Raw genomic sequence first — 22,728 nt, 5'->3', positions numbered from 1 at the left:
CTCTGCTAGGGCAGTGTGAAAGGGAAATGTGGGGTCAGAGTCCCCACACAGAGTCCCCACTGGGACACTTCCTAGTGGAGCTGTGAGAAGAGGGCCACCCTCCTCCACACCTCAGAATAGTAGATCCACCAAAAGCGTGCACCATGCACCTGGAAAAGCTGCAGACACTCAATGCCAGCCCATGAAAGCAGCTGGGAGGGGAGGTGTATCCTGCAAAGCCACAGAGGCAGAGCTGCCCAAGGCCGTGGGAGCCCACCTCTTGCATCAGCATGCCCTGGATGTGGGACACAGAGTCAAAGGAGATCATTTCGGTTTAATGACTGCCCTATTGGATTCTGGACTTGCATAGGGCCTATAGCCACTTTGTTATGGCCAGTTTCTCCCACTTGGAGTGGGGGTATATACCCAATGCCTGTACTCCCATTGTATCTTGGAAGTAACTAACTTGCTTTTGATTTTACAGGTTCATAGGCAGAAGGGACTTGCCTTGTCTCAGATGAGACTTTGAACTTGGACTTTTGAGTTAATGCTAGAATGAGTTAAGACGTTGGGGGACTGTTGGAAGGGCATGATTGTGTTTCAAAATGTGAGGATATGAGATTTTGGAGGGGTCAGGGGTGGAACAATGTGGTTTGGCTATGTCACCACCCAAACCTCATCTTGAATCGGAGTTCCCATAATCCCCATGTGTCATGGGAGGGACTCAGCGGGAGGTAATTGAATCATGGGGGCAGTTACCCCCTGGTGATAGTGAGTGAGTTCTCATGAGAGCTGATGGTTTTATATGGGGCTTTCCCATTTTTGCTTGGCACTTCTCTCTCCTACTGCCATATGAAGAAGGACATGTTTGCTTCCCTTTCATCATGATTATAAGTTCCCTGAGGCCTCCCCAGCCATGTGAAACTGTGAGTCAATTAAACCCTTTCCTTTAAAAATTACCCAGTCTCAAGTATTTCTTCATAGCAGCATGAGAACAGACTAACAGGTAATATTAAATTTTTATTTAAGGTATGCAATGTGGTATTTTAATATATGTATACGCTGTAATACGATTATCACAATCAAGCAAATTAACATGTACCTCTATCACCTCACTTAGTTACCATTTTTGTGTGTGGTGAGAATCTATTCTCTCAGCAAATTAAGATTTACTCTCGTGGCAAATTTCAAGCATACAATAAATGCAACATTATTAACTACAACCACCAAGCTGTACATTAGATCTCTAGAACTTATTCATCTTATAAATGGAAGTTTGTACCCTGTGTCCAACATCTCTCCACCACAACCCCCAGGCATTGGTAAGCACCAATCTACTCTCTGTATCCATGAATTCAAGGTTTTTTTTTTTTTTTTTTTTTTTTTTTTTTGAGATGGAGTCTCACTCTGTCGCCCAGGCTGGAGTGTGGTGGCGCGATCTCGGCTCACTGCAAGCTCCACCTCCCGGGTTCACATCATTCTCCTGCCTCAGCCTCCCAAGTAGCTGGGACTACAGGTGCCTGCCGCCTCGCCCGGCTAGTTTTTTGTATTTTTTAGTAGAGACGGGGTTTCACCGTGTTAGCCAGGATGGTCTCGATCTCCTGACCTCGTGATCCACCTGCCTCGGCCTCCTAAAGCATTGGGATTACAGGCATGAGCCACCACTCCCAGCCAAATTCAATGTTTTTAGAGTCCACATATAAGTGAAGCCACACGTTTGGCTTCATTCATGTTGTTGCAGGAGTTCCTTTAAGGCAGAATATGCTATTCTTGTTCTCTCTCTACACACACACACACACACACACACACACACACACACACACACACATATATTGCACATTCCTTTATCCCTTAGGTTTTCATATCTTAGCTATTGTGATTAATGCTTCCATGAACATGGGAGCACAACTATGAGAGACTGATTTTATTTCCTCTGGAGATATACCCAGTAGTGGATCATATGGTAGTTCCATATTTAATTTTTCAAGGAACCTCCACGCTGTTTTCCACAATGGCTGTACAATTTACATTCCCACCAATAGTGTAAGGGTTCCCTCTTCTCCTATCCTTACCCACACTTGTTATCTTTTGCCTTTCTGATAACAGCCATTCTACAGGCATGCAGTGACAGCTCACTGTTGTGACTGCATTTCTCTGATGATGGGTGATGCTGAGACCTCTGCATATACCTACTGGCCATCTGTAGAGTTTATTTGGAAAAATGTCTACTATGGCCCTTTGCCATTTTTTAATTGGGTTATTTGGTTTTTGCCACTGAGTTGTATGAGTTCCTTACGTATTTGGATATTAACCCCTTACTGGATATGCATTTTGCAAATATTTTCTCCCATTCACAGGTTCCTTTTTCATTTTGTGGGTTGTTTCCTTTGTTGTGCAGAAACTTTTTACTTCAATGTAATCCCAATTGTTTACTTTTAGTTTGTTGCTTATTCTTTTAGTGTCATGTCCAAAAAAAAAATCATTGCCAGGACTGATGTCATGGAGCTTTCCCCTGTGTTTTCTCCTAGGAGTTTTTTTTTGGCTTCAGGTCTTAAGTGCCTTTAATCCATTTGTGAGCTGATGTTTGTGTATGGTGTGTGATGAGGACCCCATTTCTCTACATGACTTCAGGGGCAGCCATTCCCACATCTCCTGGCACATGTGGACCACTGTAAACATGTTTATGAATTAAAGTACAACATTCTTAATGTGTACTCTCATACACAGTACTATTTGTATTAATAACTTGTTTCCATTGGCCTACACTTCTTGGATTCTTCCCAAATTTCCATATATACACATTATACTTACAAAAAAAGTATAGTCACAAAAACAAAGTCACCCATGGAAAAAGATCCCAGTAAGTCAGCATTTTTTGGTGCTTACAATTTAAACATATACCATAATTAAACAGCTATAAAAATTTCTATAACACGCCTCCAGAATTGGAATTTACACTAAAGTAAATACATTTGTTTTAAGGAAACTGACAAAGTATTTTAAAATGTAACTTAAGTCCGCACAATCTCTGCTCCTCCGCAAGTCTCTTGAATATGTCAGCTCAGCTGACAAGGACTCAATTGCTCCTCTGCAGGAAGTCTGTCTGGGCCACACACATCCATGGATATCATGGATATTTTATTTTGAAATTAATGTTTTGAAAGTTTTAAAATATTTATGTGAATAGTGTCACATGAGGAATCTAACCTTTATTAAGGTTTATTCTGTCAGTAACACTAGACAAAAGGAATTATTAGAACATATAATTTCCAAATTTTATTGAGTTACAGTAATATACTGTAGTATAAATTTTTCATTTTGAGCCACTGATAAAATTTTCTACCTTGAACATAAAAACTATTCAATCACCACATGATGTTCCTAAAATAAGGCAACAAAGGCCTGCAAGTTGCTCAAATGCATTAAATGTTTTCAGTACAAAGAGAAGAAATATAAATAAATGAATTAAGAATTTAATAATCAGCTGGGCATGGTGACTCATGCCTATAATCCCAGCACTTTAGGAGGCCGAGAAAGGAGGATCACTTGAGCTCAGGAGTTCGAGACCAGCCTGGGCAACATGGCAAGACACTGCCTCTACAAAAAATACAAAAATTAGCTGGGTGTGGTGGTGTGTGCCTATAGCCCCAGCTACCTGGGGGGCTGAGGCAGGAGTATCGCTTGAGCCCCCTAAGTGGCTGGGACTCTGATGGCTCCTGCACAGAGGGACCCAGTCCTTTCCAGCTGGAAGAAAGTCAAAGCTGCAGTGAGCCATGATCACACCACTGCACTCCAGCCTGGGTGGGAGAGTGAAACCCGGTCTCAAAAAAAAAAGAGAATTTAACAATCCAATTTGCACCTAATATATGCTTTACCTTTTAAAATTTCATCCTTTACATTTCAAGACAATATCTTGCTGGACTAAATGCAGAAGAGCATAGCATCCACACCAGAGGCTGAGGCCTTGGAAAGGTGCGTCTGGGAGGTTCTCTGAGGCTGAGTGTAGCACAGAGAGACTATTCAGGAGAGGATGCCCTGGCTTGGTGGCTCACTGCACTCCCACATGCTGGGCCACTCTCTGCTCCACTAGCACAGAGGTCTTCAGACCCAGCCATGACCCTCCAAGGAGCCGGCAAATCAATTCAGAGTCTGTGAGCAGCATGTTAAAAAATGAAATGGGATAAAACAGAACAACATGGAAGGGAAGCAGGCGACATGTCTCCAGGCCCGTGCTGTCCGTGGACCCCACTTCTGAGCTGCAAGTCTGTGTGTGGACACAGTGCAAGTGCATGCCTGTGTGCAGGATCCTGGGGGACATGTGTCTCCCCTGAGGGTGGCAGCACAAGGACTCCGATGACCCCTGGAGAGAGGGACCCAGTCCCCTCCTGCTCCATCTGCCTCTCCACTCCTCAGCATGGTGCCCTCCTCACTGCAGCCCAGCTCCCACGTGCAACCTCGCCTGGCAGCGCGGCTGCCACAGCCTGCAGGGAGGGCAGTACACCTGGTGCTGAGACACAGACCTGCACTTCTCCCTTTAAAGTGTGTGTGTGTGTGTGTGTGTGTGTGTGTGTGTGTGTGTGTGTGTTCCAAGGAGCTTTTCAACCTTGAATATATAAAATCAGAAGGAACTGAACCGGGGCAAAAACCACAATGACAGCATCTTTCAAAGCAGCAGCAGCTAATATTCATTTCATATCCTTGGTGGAGCCTAAGATAATACATCCTGACAACTTCTGACCCCAAAGTAGTGCCCTCCTGGGGCAGCAGTAGGGGCCATCTGACTTTGGGATGCTCCTCCTTGTCACACCATAACCCTCTGTTGGAACAAACACCACACAGGCCTTTGCCCTCCTCAGCTCACCCAGTCTCAGAAGCCAAGGGCCCTCCAACACGCAGACAGGTGACAGGCTGCCAGGCATCCAGGCCGACATTCGTGATTTAGGTTCCCCATGTGGCAGTGCCAACTCCCCACAAGGAAAGATGAGTGTAAAAGTCAGCTGTGCTGAGAGGCTCTGGGCAGGGACTGGCACTAACACAGCTGACCACCAGGAGCTCATCCCATGTTGGAGATGAGGCTGGAGATGAGGGCTGGAGATGAGGCTGGAGATCAGACTGGAGATGAGGGATGGAGATGAGGCTGAAGATGAGGTTGGAGATGAGGCTGGAGATAAGGGCTGGAGATGAGGGATGGAGACGAGGGCTGGAGATGAGGGGTGGAGATGAGGCTGAAGATGAGGTTGGAGATGAGGTTGGAGATGAGGCTGGAGATAAGGGCTGGAGATGAGGCTGGAGATGAGGGGTGGAGAGGAGGGGTGGAGATGAGGACTGGAGATCAGACTGGAGATGAGGGCTGGAGACAAGGCTGGAGACGAGGGATGGAGGCGAGGGGTGGAGATGAGGGGTAGAGAGGAGGGCTGGAGATGAGGCTGGAGATGAGGGTTGGAGATGAGGCTGGAGATGAGGCTAGAGATAAGGGGTAGAGATGAGGCTGGAGATGAGGGGTGGAGAGGAGGGCTGGAGATGAGGACTGGAGATCAGACGAGATGAGGGGTGGAGATGAGGCTGGAGATGAGGGTTGGAGATGAGGCTGGAGATTAGGCTGAAGATGAGGCTGAAGATGAGGGCTGGAGATGAGGGGTGGAGATGAGGCTAGAGATGAGGCTGGAGATGAGGGCCGGAGATGAGGGCTGGAGATGAGGGCTGGAGATGAGGGCTGGAGATGAGGGCTGGAGATGAGGCTGGAGATGAGGCTGGAGATGAGGGCTGGAGATGAGGGCTGGAGATGAGGGGTGGAGATGAGGCTGGAGATGAAGCTGGAGATGAGGCTGGAGATGAAGGCTGGAGATGAGGGCTGGAGATGAGGGCTGGAGATGAGGCTGGAGATGAGGGCTGGAGATGAGGCTGGAGATGAAGCTGGAGATGAGGCTGGAGATGAGGGCTGGAGATGAGGCTGGAGATGAAGCTGGAGATGAGGCTGGAGATGAGGGCCGGAGATGAAGCTGGAGATGAGGCTGGAGATAAGGGTTGAAGATGAGGGCTGAAGATGAGGCTGGAGCCCACACCCAGGGAAACGTTTCTTCATATGAACTAGGACTCAGCAACTGTCTCAAAATGACCTCCTGTGCAGCTAAGCCCTGGTCTCTGAGCCTCCTGTCTCCCTCAGGCTGGCCCTTGAGCTCCGACCCCTCCTGGCAGCCCCCTTGGCGGTGCCTGGCATACCCAAGGGTTGGTTACAGGGTTATGAACTGCCCTGCCCACAGGGACAGGCGGTGCATGGCAAACGCAAGCTGAGAACTCTCCCACTCACGTGGCAAAGCATCTGCTGAGCTCCCACGACGCGGCGAGCCATCCTGAGATGCTGGATGGACAAAACAAGCATGCAAACCGAACTGGCAGCCCTGCCCCACAGAGCCCAGTCCAAGGCAGAAAGCCATGGGGCATAGAGCAGGGGCGGCTAGGATGGCACTGCTCATTCTGACAGGTGCATGGCTCCACGGTGCTCCAGGCAAGAGATGGGGACAAGGGCATGCTGCAGCAATGGGGGTGAGAAAGTGTAAACTCAGGGATTTTGAAGGCCGAGCCCAGGAGCTTGCTCACGTGGAGTATTAGAGGGTGTGGGCTCAAGCAGAAGGGACAGGGCCAGCCCTTCCTGAGAGGCAGGAGACTGAGGGAGGGGTACACTGGAGGCGAGGGGAGAATCCAAGTCACGTTTGGGACTTAAGTCTGAGGGGCCTCCTGGATGTCTGAGGAGACACGGTGAGAAGATGTGGACCTGTCACTGAGGCTGGGGCCCAGGGTGGAGGTGCCCACTGCAGGGGCAGGTTGGGAGGGCAGCATGTGAGGGATGAATCGAGCCTGTCATGGAAGGTGGTGGAGGAAGGAGACCAGTCCCCGCCCAGCCCAGGCCTCCCCTTCAAGACCTGACAGTGGTGAGAAGTCAGTGGAGTCAGAGGGGAAGAGGGGAACCCGGAGGGCGCTGCTGCAGAAGCCCAAGGAAAGCTGGTCCAGCACTCGAAGCACAGCAGCTCCCGCTGTCTGGAGAGGCCGGGTCTCTGCATCATGTGCAGGATGGCAAAAGCGCTGCAAGGAACCTCAACCAGCCTCCACATCCACCCAACAGAGACCGGGACGCCTGCGTTCACAGAGCTGCATGGGACACGATAGAAGAAGGTGCTGAGTGCTCAAGGGCCTCGCCACACGAGCTCGCCGCCTTTCTCCTCAGAACCCAGGAGAAAGGGGTGGGGGTTTCTGCCTGAGAAGGATACACCTCTGAGTACATAACATGGACGGACAGCTTACAGCATAAGGTGTCCAATTTTTTAATGAAAAGAAGGGGAAAGAGGTGAAAATAGAAATTTATTAAAATAGTTTTTCTCAAATATACTTGGAGCTTTCCTCATATAGATGACAAGACTCAGAGCATCATAAAATGAGGGAAGAATCTGCAACCAGCATGTGAAATGGGATGCATGGATGCTTGCCAGCACAGACTCCAGGCCCTCCTGCACCAGGCTCAGGGCAACAGAGGTCTGGGGCAAAAGGTAAGCTGACCGATACGGTAGGACACAGGCAGGCAGAGGCCAGGCACACGGCCACAGCACACAGGGTGCGCCCTGCAATCCCAGTGCCAGTCAGCACTGCACTTCAGGGTCCCGAAGGAGCGTGGGCACATGTGGGCCATTTGGGAGACATGGTCAGTGACACTGGTGAGAGAGACTAGGTTAATCCAAAATAGAAAAGAGACACGGTGAAATGCAAAAACCTTCCTTGATGGCCCACCAAGCCCACCCTACAGAGGCTCACAAATCACCCAGCAGAGGTGTCCGCAGACATGTCAGCCCCAGGCACGTCAGCCCAGGCATGCCCCCGAATCCCTCTTGTGTCCTGCAGCGGCCATCAGCCATGCCCCCCTGCCACCAGCCTCAGCCCCTAACACAACCTGGTCCCACGGGGGCTGGGACTCTCTGTTGGAGGACCCTGGAACCTGGCCCGGCCTGCCCGCCCATGGCAGACTCGTGAGGGAAGGGTGAAGGTTCCAGTCAAATGGCATGGGGGCCCAAAGGCTGCAGCCAGAGTCACTGCCACATGTCGCCAGCGGCCACCGCCTCCTCTTGACCATACTCCGTCTTCCTCATTATCTTTTCACTTCCCCAGGCTCCGACACAGGCCCTGCCCTCTTCCCCTGCGTGAGCATCTGTCTGCCTCAAGCCTCACTGTCAGGTCTCACCATATCCTCTGCATGACCACAGCCGCACCGGGCCGCAGACTGCACCAGCTCCCATGCCTCCTCCCTCCTGCCCTTCCTCAGTGACCATGGTCTCCACACTGCCTACAAGAGAACATTCCATGTTTTTAAACAGTGCAACCCTTTTTAAGATTTTTAAAATATTAAACAGAACATCAATGCCTGAAGGGGAAAGAAGCCCCGCGGTCTCTGGAAAGTTCTTTCTGTCACACTCCGGCAGCCTGAAGACAAGCCCGTGCTGAGAGAAATGAAGACAAATCTACACCGCACCTCATGTGCTCCCAAATCTCTAAAGGTCTTTGCCTTGAGAAACAAAGTTTCTGCCAAGTTGCCGACACTGCAGAACTTCTTTCCGTGAAGGAAGGAAAGGAAACCCTGAGACATCACAAAACCACACCCTGACGGCTGCCGCCACCTCCATGCCGGTCACACAGGGCACACCTGGGGGACCCAGTGTGGATGCGCCCAAGGCGGCCTCTGACAGCTGAGGACCGGAGTCAAACCCCTAGCTCACACACAGGAGGAACGTCGGGGAAGCCAACGCTCAGGCGGCTCGGCGACAACTGTCACGCTCGTCCAGCCGTGCACCTGGGCACTCACTTGCAGTGGGGACTTGTTCCCACGACTCAGAGGAGAGGTGGAACTGCCCCGGAAAGTCCCACCCAGGACCCTGTGACAGCCACAGGCTGACTGAACGGCTGCTGCCTGCCAGGGAGGCTCACGCTGGGCTGCCCAGGGCTGCAGGAGCCGCCCAGCCCGGAGCAGCCACCCCACAGCAGGGCACCCTGGGAGGGGTGTGCAGGCAGACAGCAAGGGCTCTCTTCCTCCGGGCAATTCCTATTTCTTTGGGGCTGGGGTCTCGGTGCCTCCTCTCAGCATCTAACTAGTGTCAGAGCCTGCAACACCTGATGCCACGTGGTTTATGAAACAGGATGAGATGCCCCGATTAGGTGACGGGCACGGGTATCTTCCTGGCCTGCTGAAGCCAGGGAGCTAGGCATCGATCGATCTGGCCAGCCAGAGCCTCCATTCTCTCCAAGTGGAAATCCCGGCAGCTCCCCCGCGTGCTCTTTGAATGGAGTCGGGCAATAGCTCCTAGAAAGGCGGGGACGTCCTCCCCTCAGGATGAGGGGACCTGGAGACACACGGGCCTCCGAAAGAGTGCTGCTGCAGACACAGACGGCAGCACCCCAGCATTCCCTGACCCTCCCATTTTTTAGAACAACTACCTGACGCTCAGAGGGAGAAGCAATTCTGCCGACCCCAGAGGCTTTCCAGCCCCTCATCTGCTGGCCAGAGCCCAGACACGCAGAGCTACAGCAGAGACGACCACCCACCCGCTGTGCCTCCGACTGAGAGAGGGGGAGTCGCTCACTTCTGATGCCTGGCGACCACATCAGCCAGATTCCAATACGCTCATGTGAACAACTTATTTGCCAGTATAAGCATTTGCAAGAGCTTCAAAAGGAAGTCAAAATCATGTAAACGGGCACTTACAAAGGCAGGTTTTTAATGACTTTACTCGGAATAAAAAACAAAATTTTCTACAACTTGCCTGGATATACACTGAGATGAAAGTGCTGCCTACACATACGTACAAATGGCTAACTGATTAACTGGCCCATTAAACCCATGACAGCTCCAAAATTCACTTTCCGATGCAGGATATGAAATAGAGGTTACAGGAACACATTCCTCCTGCACCAAGACAGCCAGAGGCGGCCCACAGCAGGCACACCCCAAAGAAGACCAAAGCTGCTCCTCCAGCCTCGCGCAGCTTCACCTTCCAAGCGGCCTTCCAAATGCACAGAAAGCTGGTTGATTTCATCAGACTCATGCTGGCCCTGCCCAGCAGACCCACGTCTATTTCCCACTTAAAAGGAAGGACACAGCTCATTTTCCTGTTCCCAACCTCCATGCCCCTCATCTCTAAACGAGTAGTTTCTCCTTCGGTTCTCTACAGAAGACTTTAATTAGATATTAGAAAAACATTAAGATTATACAATTCCCAGAAAAGAATGAATTCAAAATCAGTGCCCAGTAATTACTAAGACTTCTGTACATAATTTAAATTTATTTTTATCTTTACATCAACACAGCCATAAGAGGAAAATAGAAATTATTTTTATTTCATCTCAAATCTTTTAAAAAGCCATTTTAGAGTAACTTCAACTTCATAAGCTCATATAGTAATCACCAATATGATCTATAGTAGCTACCTATATGCACATTAACCAAATCAACTCATTACATTTAGAAATGTAAGCTACCATCATTTAAAGAGCCTAAGATTTTGATATATTTATCTAGCCTAAAATTAATATTTCAACAAAATCAATTCACTCACATCTTCCAAATCTATGAGAATTACTATGGTAAAGGAAAGAAAAACATCCGATGCCTTCCGTAAGTTCTAACTTAAAACCTGGCAGCTCGGGCTCCCGAAGGGTTGAGGCTGGTGGCCGGGTGTGTGGGGCCCGGGACACGCTGCCGTCCCAGGGCCTCGGCGGAGCCTCTGCAGCACTCGCTTTGAGCTGTGGTGCAGACACATGAAAAGCATTTCCAAAGCTTATCCTTACAAGCATTTGCAAGTCCCACGGCTGCCACTCGCTAAAACAGGATAACCAGGGTGCCACGCTTTCTTACCACTGATTAAATGAAAAGAAAAAGCCGGAATATCTTACCTGCTGGTCATTGGAAACGTGCGTTTCGTTTGACAACTCTTTTCCCAAATTCATTGTAAGGCACCAAGCCACACTAGGCACCCGGGTCTAAGACACACCATTCAACACCGCAGCTTGTGCGTGTCAGAAAAGTTTAGAGGCATTTCCGATGAAGTTCCCTCTGGCTCCCTTCGTAACCCATGGCAACAGGACACTGCAGGAAGCTGTGGCTTGCCAGGGTTTCAGACTCGATCTCAATTGTCTCATCCAAAGAAAGAAACGTCATTTACATAAATCACGCTGTGAGATCATTTTTAAACTATTTCCTCTACCAAATCAGAAGAATAAAACTTCGGCCGACAGGGATAATTTCTCAGTCAGTAAAACAGCTGCAGAGAATTTGTTTTTTTTAGCATCGTGGTGCAGTTCACAACCTTAATTACAGTTGCCAATGATTCTATTCTAAGCCTCCACATGCACCAGCTTACTGGGTGGCAGCCAGCGGGATCTGGCATATGCCTAAAGCCCTCTCAGTGCTATCTGTATTCCGTGATCTGCTCTGCCCACCCTCCAAATATATGAAACAACCAGAAAGCGAGGGAACCATGATGGATCCTGGCTCTAAAAAGGAAGGAGGAAAGAAAAAGAAAACTATTTATAAAGCCTAGAGATCACTGCAAAATCATCTGTTAATTTTCTAGAGATTTAAGGGTAAACCGCTCACCCCAAAGTGCTTCCCTGCTGTCAAAATCATGCAGAATGGGCCATCTAGGGTCTCGGTCTAGGCTCTAGGAATCCTAACCCTGAACCATTAGATTAGGGGACGCTTCACCATTAGAGCTGGGGAAGCTTCTTGCCCAGAAACTGCAAACTCAGTGCCCACAGGGCCACCAGGCTAGGTCCATGGCTCTGGGGTCTGGGGTCAGGCTGCCAGCTGGGAAGGCGCTGTGCCAGCTCTGCTTCTGCCTTTCTGTGGAAGAACATGAGCATTCCCAACACGAGAGTGTTCAGTGAGTAGAACTCACCGCACTGGGTACACGCTGCATTTCACAAATGCACAATGGCTGCTTGCAGAATGCACGGCAGCTCACGCTTCCTTAGAAGGCTTTTCTCAGGAGCTGTGCACGTAACAAAAGTGTGGGGGAGTCTGCAGGAGCAGGCAGGCAGGCGCCCAGCCACACCCCCAGCAAGTGGAGGAATCACCCCAAGGCAGCCATACCTCCCTCTGCACAGCTGCTCCTCGCTGGAAGGGGCGCCACCTCCGCTTCTGTCACCAGCCCAGGAAGGGGCTCCCACCCAAGCTACTGGGACTCGCAGTCAGCCCCGTAGGTCTGGAGTGGACTCATAAGCCTTGTTCCACGGCAGGGCCTCGCCTCTACCTACCATGGCCCCACCCACTTCCCCCGGCTCTGGGCCAGAGGGTCTACATTAGGTACAATAGGCATGGCAGGCAGTGTGACAGAAGGTGAAGCACGTATAGACCAGGCCCCCAGACCACATCACCATTCCTGGGCTAAGCCACATCTCTCAGACAAAACCAGCATCCTCGCCCCTGCCCTCCCATCAGCACCATGCACCCAGCGCCCCCCACACACACACAGGCACCCCACACACACCCAGCCCCCCACACACACACACAGGCACCCCCCCACACACATGCACCCCACACACATACACACACCCCACATATATGTACAACCCACACACACACACCCTCCACACATGCACCCCACACACACACCCCACACACACATGCACCCCACACACACACATGCACCCCACACACACGTACCCCCACACACGCACCCCCACACCCACCCCACACACCCACACCCAGCCCCCCCCACACACACACAGGCACCCCCCCACACACATGCACCCCACACACATACACACACCCCACATATATGTACAACCCACACACACACACCCTCCACACATGCACCCCACACACACCCCACACACACATGCACCCCACACACACACATGCACCCCACACACGTACCCCCACACACGCACCCCCACACCCACCCCACATACCCACACACACACCCACACACATACCCCCCACACACACCCCACACACATGCACCCCCCCACACACACGCACCCCACACACACACGTACCCCCCCACCACCCCCACACACACGCACCCCCACACACACACCCACACACACACCCCCACACACACATGCAGCCCCCGCACACACACAGGCACCCCCCAACACACGCATGCCCCACACACACACCCCACACACAGACACTCACCCCACACACATGTATCCCACCACACACACAGGCACTCCACACACCCCACACACAGCCATAGGCACCCCACACACAGGCACATACACACACACACAGAGCACCCACCCATGTATACCCACCCAGGCACACTTTCAGAGAAAGCAATCTGAAGTTTCCGGAACAACAGCAAGGGGTTCTGGGGTGGCCGGGTGAACCCCTGACGCTGACCTGCTCATTACCCTCATTGGCTTCTGAGGGGCCTGCACTACAGAGCTTTGGAGGAGACAGTGGTCTCCAGGCGGGAGCAGAGGACAACAGCATCCTGGCCCCCCAAGGGCCCCCAGACCCTGGGGGCAGCCACCAGCGCCCGAGAACTGGATGCAGCCTGGGCGTGCGTGGGGCCTTCTGTTGAGAGGTTATCACCTAAGTGCTAAACTGATTTCACCTCAATTCTTTCAGACAGAAACATCTTCATCCCAGTGTGTTCCATCGAGGACAGAAAGGAAGAAACACGATTTCACGTTGTCTACGTGGTTTATTCTACAGAGCCCACAAAGCAGCCCAGGCTGCTAGGGTTCCGCGTGCTGCTGTCCAGTCACTAACAACGGGTCCTCTGGATTCTCCTGTCTCTCTCTAGGCTACCCCATCTTCTCTTTTGTGGGAGCCTGTCCTTTTCTGCAGCTGCTGACCTCCCCTGCCTAGCCAGTGCCTCCTCTCTGCAAATGGGTGAGGAAAGGGATGGGGCAGGGCCAGAACACGCCTGGGAGACCCCCTGTGACTGCCTGAGGGCCCCAGCAGCAAGTGCCCTGGGGAGACAGGGATGAGCCCCCACCACATGGTCAGAGGTCCAAGAGCTGCTGACAGCCACGCCCCCAGAAGATTCCGGGCCCCAGCCCAGCTCCCCTGCTTTGTGCTCCACCTCCCTTGTTTGGATGGACGTGTTTACTCAGTGCCTGGTGGGAGTCGGGTTCAGACCCTGGGCCCGGGAAGCCCAGCACAGCCCTTCACAAACATGCACAGCCAGCCTGGGCACAGGAAGAAAGCACTGCAAGGTGGGAGCACCCGATCGTGTGCTGCACAGGCGCCGGCGTGAAGAGAAAGTGGGCAGAGTGCTAGCTGGGAAAGGGCGAGCCGTTCTCGTTCTCAGCCCTCCAACGCAGGCCCGCCGCGGATCCCAGGGAAGGTGAAGCCCCCGTGTGGTGAGCTCGGCAAGTGGGCATGTGAGCCTGGAGGCAGCTGTGGTGCAGCGGGGACTCAGGCCTGCACCTCATTACCCAGATGGACAACAGGACGTGCTTCCTGAGTACCCAGAGGGAGCCCCTCACATCCCCAGGGGTCTGTCCTGAGCTGGAAACCCAGGGTGGGCAGGCGGGCAGGGCTAGGTTGGAGGAGTTCGCGGATAGGAGCTCTGGTTCCAGCCAGGGCAGTAGGGATGATGGGGGTGGCGAGGCAGAGGGCATTCTGGGTGGGGAGAAGCTGAGCTGGGCAGAGGTGAGGACCCACGTGGGCTATGTCCTGGGGCCAGGAGATGCCTGGCTAGCTGGAAAGTTCCAGTGAAGGCAAAGGGGCCTGTGGGTGACCCAGGGTCTCCAGGACCTGCCAAAGAGCTCCTCCTAAACTCTGGGCCTCCTAGCAGGCTCACCTGCTTCCCCAGGCCCCTCACCAGTTCCCGCCCCCACCCCACACCAGTCTCTGCTGAAGGACACATCCCGTGATGCCCCAGCCTAACCAGGGCCTCCTGAGCCTTCCAGTCATTCCTGGGACACAGCTCGACCTGGAGGGAACAAAAGCACTCTCTCCTGAAGGTTTCTGGACAGCAGAAAGGAGATGAGTGCAGAACACCCAAGCAACGGGACGGCCCTGGTGGCCCTGGCAGCAAGCCCTGCTGCCTCCTGCGTGGGGCGGGACCACCTCACTCTCAGCTAGGAGGGCGTGGGAGGCAGGAACTGGAGGAGCACCTCTGCTGCCTGTCCCTGGGAGACACCTGCAGAGCTCACAGATGTGATCACAGGCCCGGATTCTCTCCCTGCTCTTAACCCTAGAGGCCTCTGGGGGCCAAGCCAAAGGCCCGGGTATGGCTCCTCTACGGGCAGGGCCCTCAAATCTCCCCGAGCTGGGCTCTCCCATCCTCCTGCCCTCCACCCCGACCCTGTGTAACCAACTAGACAGCTGGCTGCTATACGCCAGTCTGACCCTTCACAGTCTGCCCCAGCACCTGCCCCAGCCCGCGCCTAACCACCACACAGCCTGGCGGTCCTGCCTGCCTCCCTTCCTTCCCCATCGCCCTTCTTGGATGCGTCATGGTGCTGCCCAGGTAGGCACCCCCCAGGGGAGGTCCCACCCCCACCTGGCCTGCAGCTGCTCACAGCCATTTCCACCTCGAGCACGCCCCATGCAACGGTGGCCCATGCAGCCCATCCAGTACCAGCTCAGCAAGGCAGGGAGGGGTCAACACTGAGCATGTTCCCCACTGCCTCCCCAGAGCCAAAATAATGTCGGGCACATAGTAGGTGTTCAACAAACATTCACTCAATGAGAAGGCCCTGAAGCAATGAAGAATCCTATTACATGCCCGGAGTTCACAGGATCTTAAGGACAGTTCAGAAATTTTCCCTTATAATGGGTTTTAAAAGCAGACTGGTGTGTGAAAGACCAAGATAAGCAAAAATTTCTAAGTTAAATTCTGAAAATAGCAAAGTCACAAACCTAAGAGACAGGGTAAAAGGAGCTTATTCTGAGAGGCCTGTGAGGATCTCATTCCCACATAATATGACGTGCGACACGTTGTCCCAGAGGTGAGTGAGAGGCCAGGAAGAAGCCAACGTTATCAACCCAATAGCCAAGAAGGCTTAGGCCGGATTTGGGGCTCCGTCGGTTCTTGCTGGGAATTACAGCTCTGGATGGGCAAGATCACAGGACAGGCCTCAAGACGGGATCAAGGCAACTCACTGGCGACAGATGCGAAAGCTCCTGTCACCTCCCTCCCTCCTTCCTCTCTCAAGCCCTGTCCTCCCTCCCCTCCTCTCACCTCCATCCCTCCTCCCACCTGTCTCCCTCCTCCCTCCAGCCCCATCCTCCCTCCCTCCTCTCACCTGTCTCCCTCCTCTCTCCAGCCCCATCCTTCCTTCCTCCTCCCTCCCTCAAGCTCTGTCCTCCCTCCCTCCTCTGTCTCCCTCCTCCCTCCAGCCCCATCCTCCCTCCTCCCTCCCTTAAGCCCTGTCCTTCCTCCCTCTTCTCACCTGTCTCCTTCCTCCCTCCAGACTCCCTCTAAAGGGCCAAGAATAGGCACTGCCTGCTGTGCAGGTGACACCACGCACTCGACCCCACTCTGCCGCTGTAGCATGAAAACAGCAGACGGCACCTGCGGCCCAGGGAGACTCTATTTATGAGAACAGGTAGCGGGTCTGGCCAGGGACCGCGGTCTGCCATCCCTGGCCCTGAACACCCCCTCTCTGCCCAGTCCCTGAGTCCAGGTCTCTCCCAGGCTCCAGCCCAGGCTCCTGGCTCCTACAGCTCCCAGGGAACCTGCAAACCACCATCACCTCATCCTCCTGTCGCCTGGGACACCCCTTCTGCTCCCCTGGAAAGGTGCAGCTCCCACCCTGGGTACAGGAGGCTCCATCCAGTGACCACCTGGATTCTGCCTCCCTTGCTTCTGCTACCTGGAGCCAGTTCATGCCCTCAGTTTCCATCCCACCCGGCTCAGAGACCAGCCTGCCCCTCGCCATTTCCGCTCATGCACCCAGGTCCCGGGCCCCATCTTGCTTTCAGGCCCACTTGCAAACCCTCATCCCAGACACTAACCCTGCCTGCTCTGGGCTGATGCCCTAGCCTTCCAAAAGGGCTGGAAAAAAATGCACATAATCAAGCTGCCATTTTTGTTATCAACTATAACACAAATTCAGAAGAGTACAAAACAGAAAAGCATGGCTCGGTGGTTTATCATAAAGTGAAGCCCACATAGCCCCCACCCAGTTCACAATGAAAAGCATAACAATGTTCTAGCTCTTCTTTATGGTTCTACCACTGAAGCACATAACATAAAACCAGGGTTTTCAACAGTCTTGTCTGTGTTCAGATTTCTATAACTGGAATGACACAGGTGCATTCTCTCTTTTTTTTTTTTTTTTTTTTTTTTTTTTGAGACGGAGTCTTGCTCTGTCACCCAGACTGGAGTGCAGTGGCCAGATCTCAGCTCACTGCAAGCTCCGCCTCCCGGGTTCACGCCATTCTCCTGCCTCAGCCTCCCGAGTAGCTGGGACTACAGGCGCCGCCACCTCGCCCGGCTAGTTTTTTTTTTTTTGTCTTTTTAGTAGAGACGGGGTTTCATCGTGTTAGCCAGGATGGTCTCGATCTCCTGACCTCGTGATCCGCCCGTCTCGGCCTCCCAAAGTGCTGGGATTACAGGCTTGAGCCACCGCGCCCGGCCCACAGGTGCATTCTCTTGCGTCTGCCATCTTTCTGTGATATTTATCCATGTTATTAAGACAGCCATAGTCCATTAGCTTCTACAGCCGTCGAGCATTCCACTGCAGGAATAAATCACAGGCTATCTGTCCTTTCCACTGCTGGTGGGCAGTCAGGCTGCTTCCGTGTAGGCATCTTATGAATCCTGCTATTTTGAATTCTTGCACATGCTCTCGGTACACACGATGGAACTCTAGGAATTTGCCTGGAAACTTTCTCATAGGTGACTTTGGCTAGCACCCATAATAAAATGTCTACTCGAACCCCTCGCCCACTGTGCATTTGAGCCATTGTCATTTTCACGGGCGTGCTGCGTTCTCAGGGTCCGCGGGCCTTTGTGGGTTAGCCGCACTGTCCTCCTGCCCTTCCTTCTAGGAATGGTATGTTTTGATGAATGCAGGTTCCTAATATTCATTTAATCAAAATCACCAGTCTTTGCCTTTACAGTGAGTGCCTTTTGTGCCTGTTTTAAAACCTTTTACCTCACAAAGATATATCTATAACTTTCTTTTGCCCTTCATAAGGAAAATTAGAAAATATCTGAGACAAATTAAAATGAAAACACAACATACCAAAGCTTATAGAACAGAGCAAGAATAGTACTAAGGGGGAAATTTATAGCCTTAAATGCTTACATAAAAAATAAAAAAGATCTCAAATCAACAATTTAATTTTACAACTTAAGAAACTAGGGGGAAAAAAAAAAACTAAACCCAAAGCTAGAAGAAGAAAGGAAATAATGAAGATTAGAGCAGAGATCAATGAAATAGAGAAGAGAAAAACAAGAAAAAAAAACAATGAAACCTAGTTGGTTCTTTGAAAAGATCAAAAAAATGGACAAATCTTTTGCTAAATGAACTAAGGAACAAAAGAGAAGACTCAAATTACTAAAATCAGAAATGAAAAAAGGGACATTACTACCAATTCTACAGACATAACAAGAATTATAGAGGAGTACTATGAACAACTCTACACCAATACATTGGATAAACTAGATGAAATGGAAAAATTCTTAGAAACACAAAACCTACCAAGACCAAATCATAAAGAAACAGAAAATCTCGCCAGGCGCAGGGGCTCAAGCCTGTAATCCCAGCACTTTGGGAGGCCAAGGCGGGCAGATTGCTTGAGCCTAGGAGTTAAAGACAGCATGGGCGACACGGTGAAACCCCAGCTCTACAAAAAATTTAAAAAGTAGACTAGGTGCGGTGGCTCTTGACTGTAATCCCAGCACTTTGGGAGGCCAAGGTGGGCGGATCATCTGAGGTCAGGAGTTTGAGACCAGCCTGGTCAACATGACGAAACCCTATCTCTACTAAAAATACAAAAATTGGCCAAGCATAGTGGCACACGCCTGTAATCCCAGCTACTCTAGAGGCTGAGGCAGGAGAATCGCTTGAATCCAGGAGGCAGAGGTTGCAGTGAGCTGAGACTGCACCATTGCACTCCAGCCTGGGTAACAAGAGCAAAACTCCATCTCAAACAAAACAAAACGAAACATAAAAACTAGCTGGGTGTGATGGTACATACCTGTGGTCCCAGCTACTCAGGGGACTGAGGTGGGAGGATCACCTGAACCCAGGAGTTGGAGGTTGCAGTGAGCTGAGATTGTGCCACTGCACTCCAGCCTGGGAAAAAGAGTAAGACACTGCCTCAAAAAAAAAAAAGAAAAAAAAAAAAAAAAAAGAACTAGAAAATCTGAATAGACCTATAACTAGTAAGCAAATTAATCAGTAACAAAGAAAAATCTCCTGACAAAGGAAAGCCCTGGACCTGATGGCTTAATTCTACCAAACATTTAAAGAACTAATACCAATCCTTCTCAAACTCTTTCTAAAAGAAGAAGGGGAGGAGGAGGGGGACGAGGGGGAGGAGGAGGGGGAGGAGAAGGGGGAGGAGAAGGGGAGGAGGAGGGGGAGGAGGAGGGGGAGGGGAGAGGGAGGGAAGGGGAGGGGGAGGAGGAGGGGGAGGGGAGAGGGAGGGAAGGGGAGGGGGAGAGGGAGGGAGGGGGAGGGAAGGAGGGGAGGGAGAGGAGGGGAGGGGGAGGGAAGAGGAGGAGGAGAAGGGGAAGGAGGAGGGGGAGGGGAGGGGGAGGGGGAGAAGTGGAAGGAGGAGGGGGGGGAGGGAAGGGGAGGGGGAAGGGGAGGGCAGGAGGGGGAGGAGGAAGCGGAGGAGGAGGGGGAGGAGGAAGGGGAGGAGGGGGGAGGAGGAGGGGGAGGAGGAAGGGGAGGAGGGGGGGAGGAGGAAGGGGAGGAGGAGGGGGAGGAGGAAGTGGAGGAGGAGGGGGACAAGGAGGAGGGGGAGGAGGAATACTTCCTGTTCTATGACAGCATTACCCTGACATCAAGCCAGACAAAGACAATACAAGAAAACTAGAGACCAATATTCATGATGAATACTGATGTAAAAATCCTCAACCAAATACTAGCAAACTGAATTCAGTAGCATATTAAAAGGATTATATACCATCACCAAGTGGAATTTATTCCTAGAATACAAGGGTAATTCAACATATGAAAACTCAATCATTGTAATACACCACATTCACAAAATTAAGAGGGAAAATCACATAATTAACTGATGCAAAAAAATTTCACAAAATTCAATACCCTTTCATGACTTTAAAAAAAACACTCAATAAACTAGAAACAGAAGGAAACTACCTCAACATACAAAAGGCATTAGTGAAAAATTAACAACAAACATCATATCTACTGGAGAATGACTGAAAGCTTTTCATCTAAGATCATGAACAAGGCATGAATACCCACTTTGACAATTCCTTTCAACGTAGTACTGTAAGTTCTAGCCAGAGCAATTAGGCAAAAAAAAAAGAAATGAAAGACCCCCAAACTGGAAACAAACAAGTAAAATTATCTCTGTTCACAGATGGTAAGATATTTTATGTAGAAGATTCCACCAAAAAAAAAAAACCCCTATTAGAGCTAACAAATGAATTCTGCAAACAGGAGGACACGAAGTCAACACACAAAAATCCGTTGCATTTCTACACTGACAGTGAAAAATCTGAAAAGTAAATTATAAAAACAATTACATTAACAATAGTATAAAAAGAATACTGAGGAATTAACTGAACCAAAGAGGTGAAAGACTTGTACAATGAAAACCAGAAAACATTGCTGAAAGGAATAAAGACTTAAGTAAATATAACATATCCCATGTTGATGGATGGACAGACTTGATATAGTTAAGATGTCAATACTCCCCAAAGCAATCTGCAGATTCAATGTAATCCCTACTGAAATCCCAATGACTTTTTACAGAAATAGAAAAAGCCATCCTAAAATTCACTTGGGATTTCAAGAGACCCTAAATAGCCCAAACAATCTTGAAAAAGAAGAACAAAGCTAGAGGACTTGAACTTCCTGATTTCAAAGCTACAGTAATCAAAACAGTGTGGCACTGGCATAAAGACATACACATAAGACCAATGGAATAGAAAAGAAAGCCCAGAAATAAACCCTTACATAAATAGTCAAATCATTTTTGACAAGGGTACCAAAACCATTCAATGGGAAAAGAAAGGGTAATCTCTTCAATAAATGGTGCTGGGAAAAGGATATCCACATGCAAAAGAATAAAAACGGACCTTTACCTGACACCATATACAAAAGTTACTTCAAAATGGGTCAAAGACCTAAATAACACCTGAAACAATAAAACTTAGAAGAAAACAGGGTAAAAGCTTCAAGACACTGGATTTGGCAATGATTTCTTGGATATCAAAGGCACACACAACAAATGAAAAAACAGATAAATTGGACTTCATGAAAATTTAAGAATTTTGTACACCAAAGATAGTATCAACAGAGTAAAAAGGCAACCCACAGAGTGAGAAAACATTTGCAAATCATGTATCTGATACGGGGTTAATATCTGGAATACAGATAGAACTCCTAAAACTCAACAACAAAAACAAACAACCCGATTAAAAAATGGGTAAAGGACTTGAGTAGACATTTCTCCAAAGAAAATATGCAAATAGCCAAAAAGCACATGAAAAGATGCTCAGCATCACTAAACATTAGGGAAACACAAATCAAAAAAATGAGATACCACTTCATACTCATTAGCATGACTACTATCAAAAAAACAGAAAGCGTTGTTGTCAAGGAGAAGCTAGAAACCTTGTGCACTGTCATTAGGAATATCCGTGGTACAGCCACTATGGAAAACAGTATGGTGGTTTCTCAAAAATTAAAAATAGGACTACCAAATGATACAGAAATTCCACTTTTGGGATATGCCCAAAAGAATAGGAAGCAGGAACTCAACAGGTATTTATACAACCATATTCATAGCAGTATTATTCACAATAGCTAAAACATAGAAGCAACACAAGTGTCTATCAACAGATGAACAGATAAGCAAAATGTGAGTATATCCACACAGTAGAATATTATTCAGCCTTGAAAAGGAAGGACATTCTGACACATGCTACAACATGGATGACCCCTGAGAACATTATGCCAAGTGAAATAAGCCACTTACAAAAAGACAAATACTGTATGATTTCACTTAGAATAGTGAACACTATTCTAGTGATACCTAGAATAGTCCAAATCATAGAGATAGAAAGTAGAATGGTGGCTGCCAAGGCCTGGGGGTGGGGGGAATGGGGAATTAGTGTTTAATGGGTACAGAGTCTAATAAGACAAAAAAAACTTCTAGAGATGGATGGTGGTGATGGTTGCACATTATGAGTGAGTTTAATAACACTGAACTGCATACTTAAAAATGGTTAAAATAATAAATTTTGTTGTATGTATTTTACCACAATTAAAATAAATTGAAAAGCCAGGCGTGGTGGCTCATGCCTGTAATCCTAGCATTTTGGAAGGCCAAGGCAGGTGGATCACCTGAGCTCAGGAGTTTGAGACCATCCTGGACAACATGGTGAAACTCTGTCTCTACAAAAAATACAAAAATTATCCGGGCATGATGGCTCACTCCTGTACTCCCAGCTACATGGGGGGCCGAAGCCAAAGGATCACTTCAGCCCAGGAGGCAGAGGTTGCAGTGAGCCAAGATTGCACCACTGCACTCCAGTATGGGTGACAGAACAAGAAGCTATCTTAAAAAATAATAATAATAAAAAAATTGTA

At 49.9% G+C, this 22,728-nt stretch overlaps 1 protein-coding gene across 4 annotated transcripts in view; it reads right to left on the bottom strand.

Moving 5' to 3' along the window:
* The window catches only part of RGS12 (regulator of G protein signaling 12), a 148,528-nt gene that overhangs the window by 63,194 nt on the left and 62,606 nt on the right, over positions 1-22,728 (bottom strand). The window contains exon 1 of one of the 4 annotated variants that reach the window (XM_030920121.1): positions 10,909-11,233. The exons of the other annotated variants lie outside the window; for them this stretch is intronic. Coding sequence (XP_030775981.1) covers positions 10,909-10,962 — 54 coding nt within the window. The 5' untranslated portion in view covers positions 10,963-11,233. Of the gene's footprint in view, positions 1-10,908; positions 11,234-22,728 lie in introns of those variants that run through there. 4 annotated transcript variants of the gene reach the window in all.

Source organism: Rhinopithecus roxellana, chromosome 2 (assembly GCF_007565055.1).
Source record: "Rhinopithecus roxellana isolate Shanxi Qingling chromosome 2, ASM756505v1, whole genome shotgun sequence".
Lineage (NCBI taxonomy): Eukaryota > Metazoa > Chordata > Mammalia > Primates > Cercopithecidae > Rhinopithecus > Rhinopithecus roxellana.
Note: the sequence above shows the minus strand (reverse complement) of the source record. Positions and strands in the feature narration are given on the sequence as shown.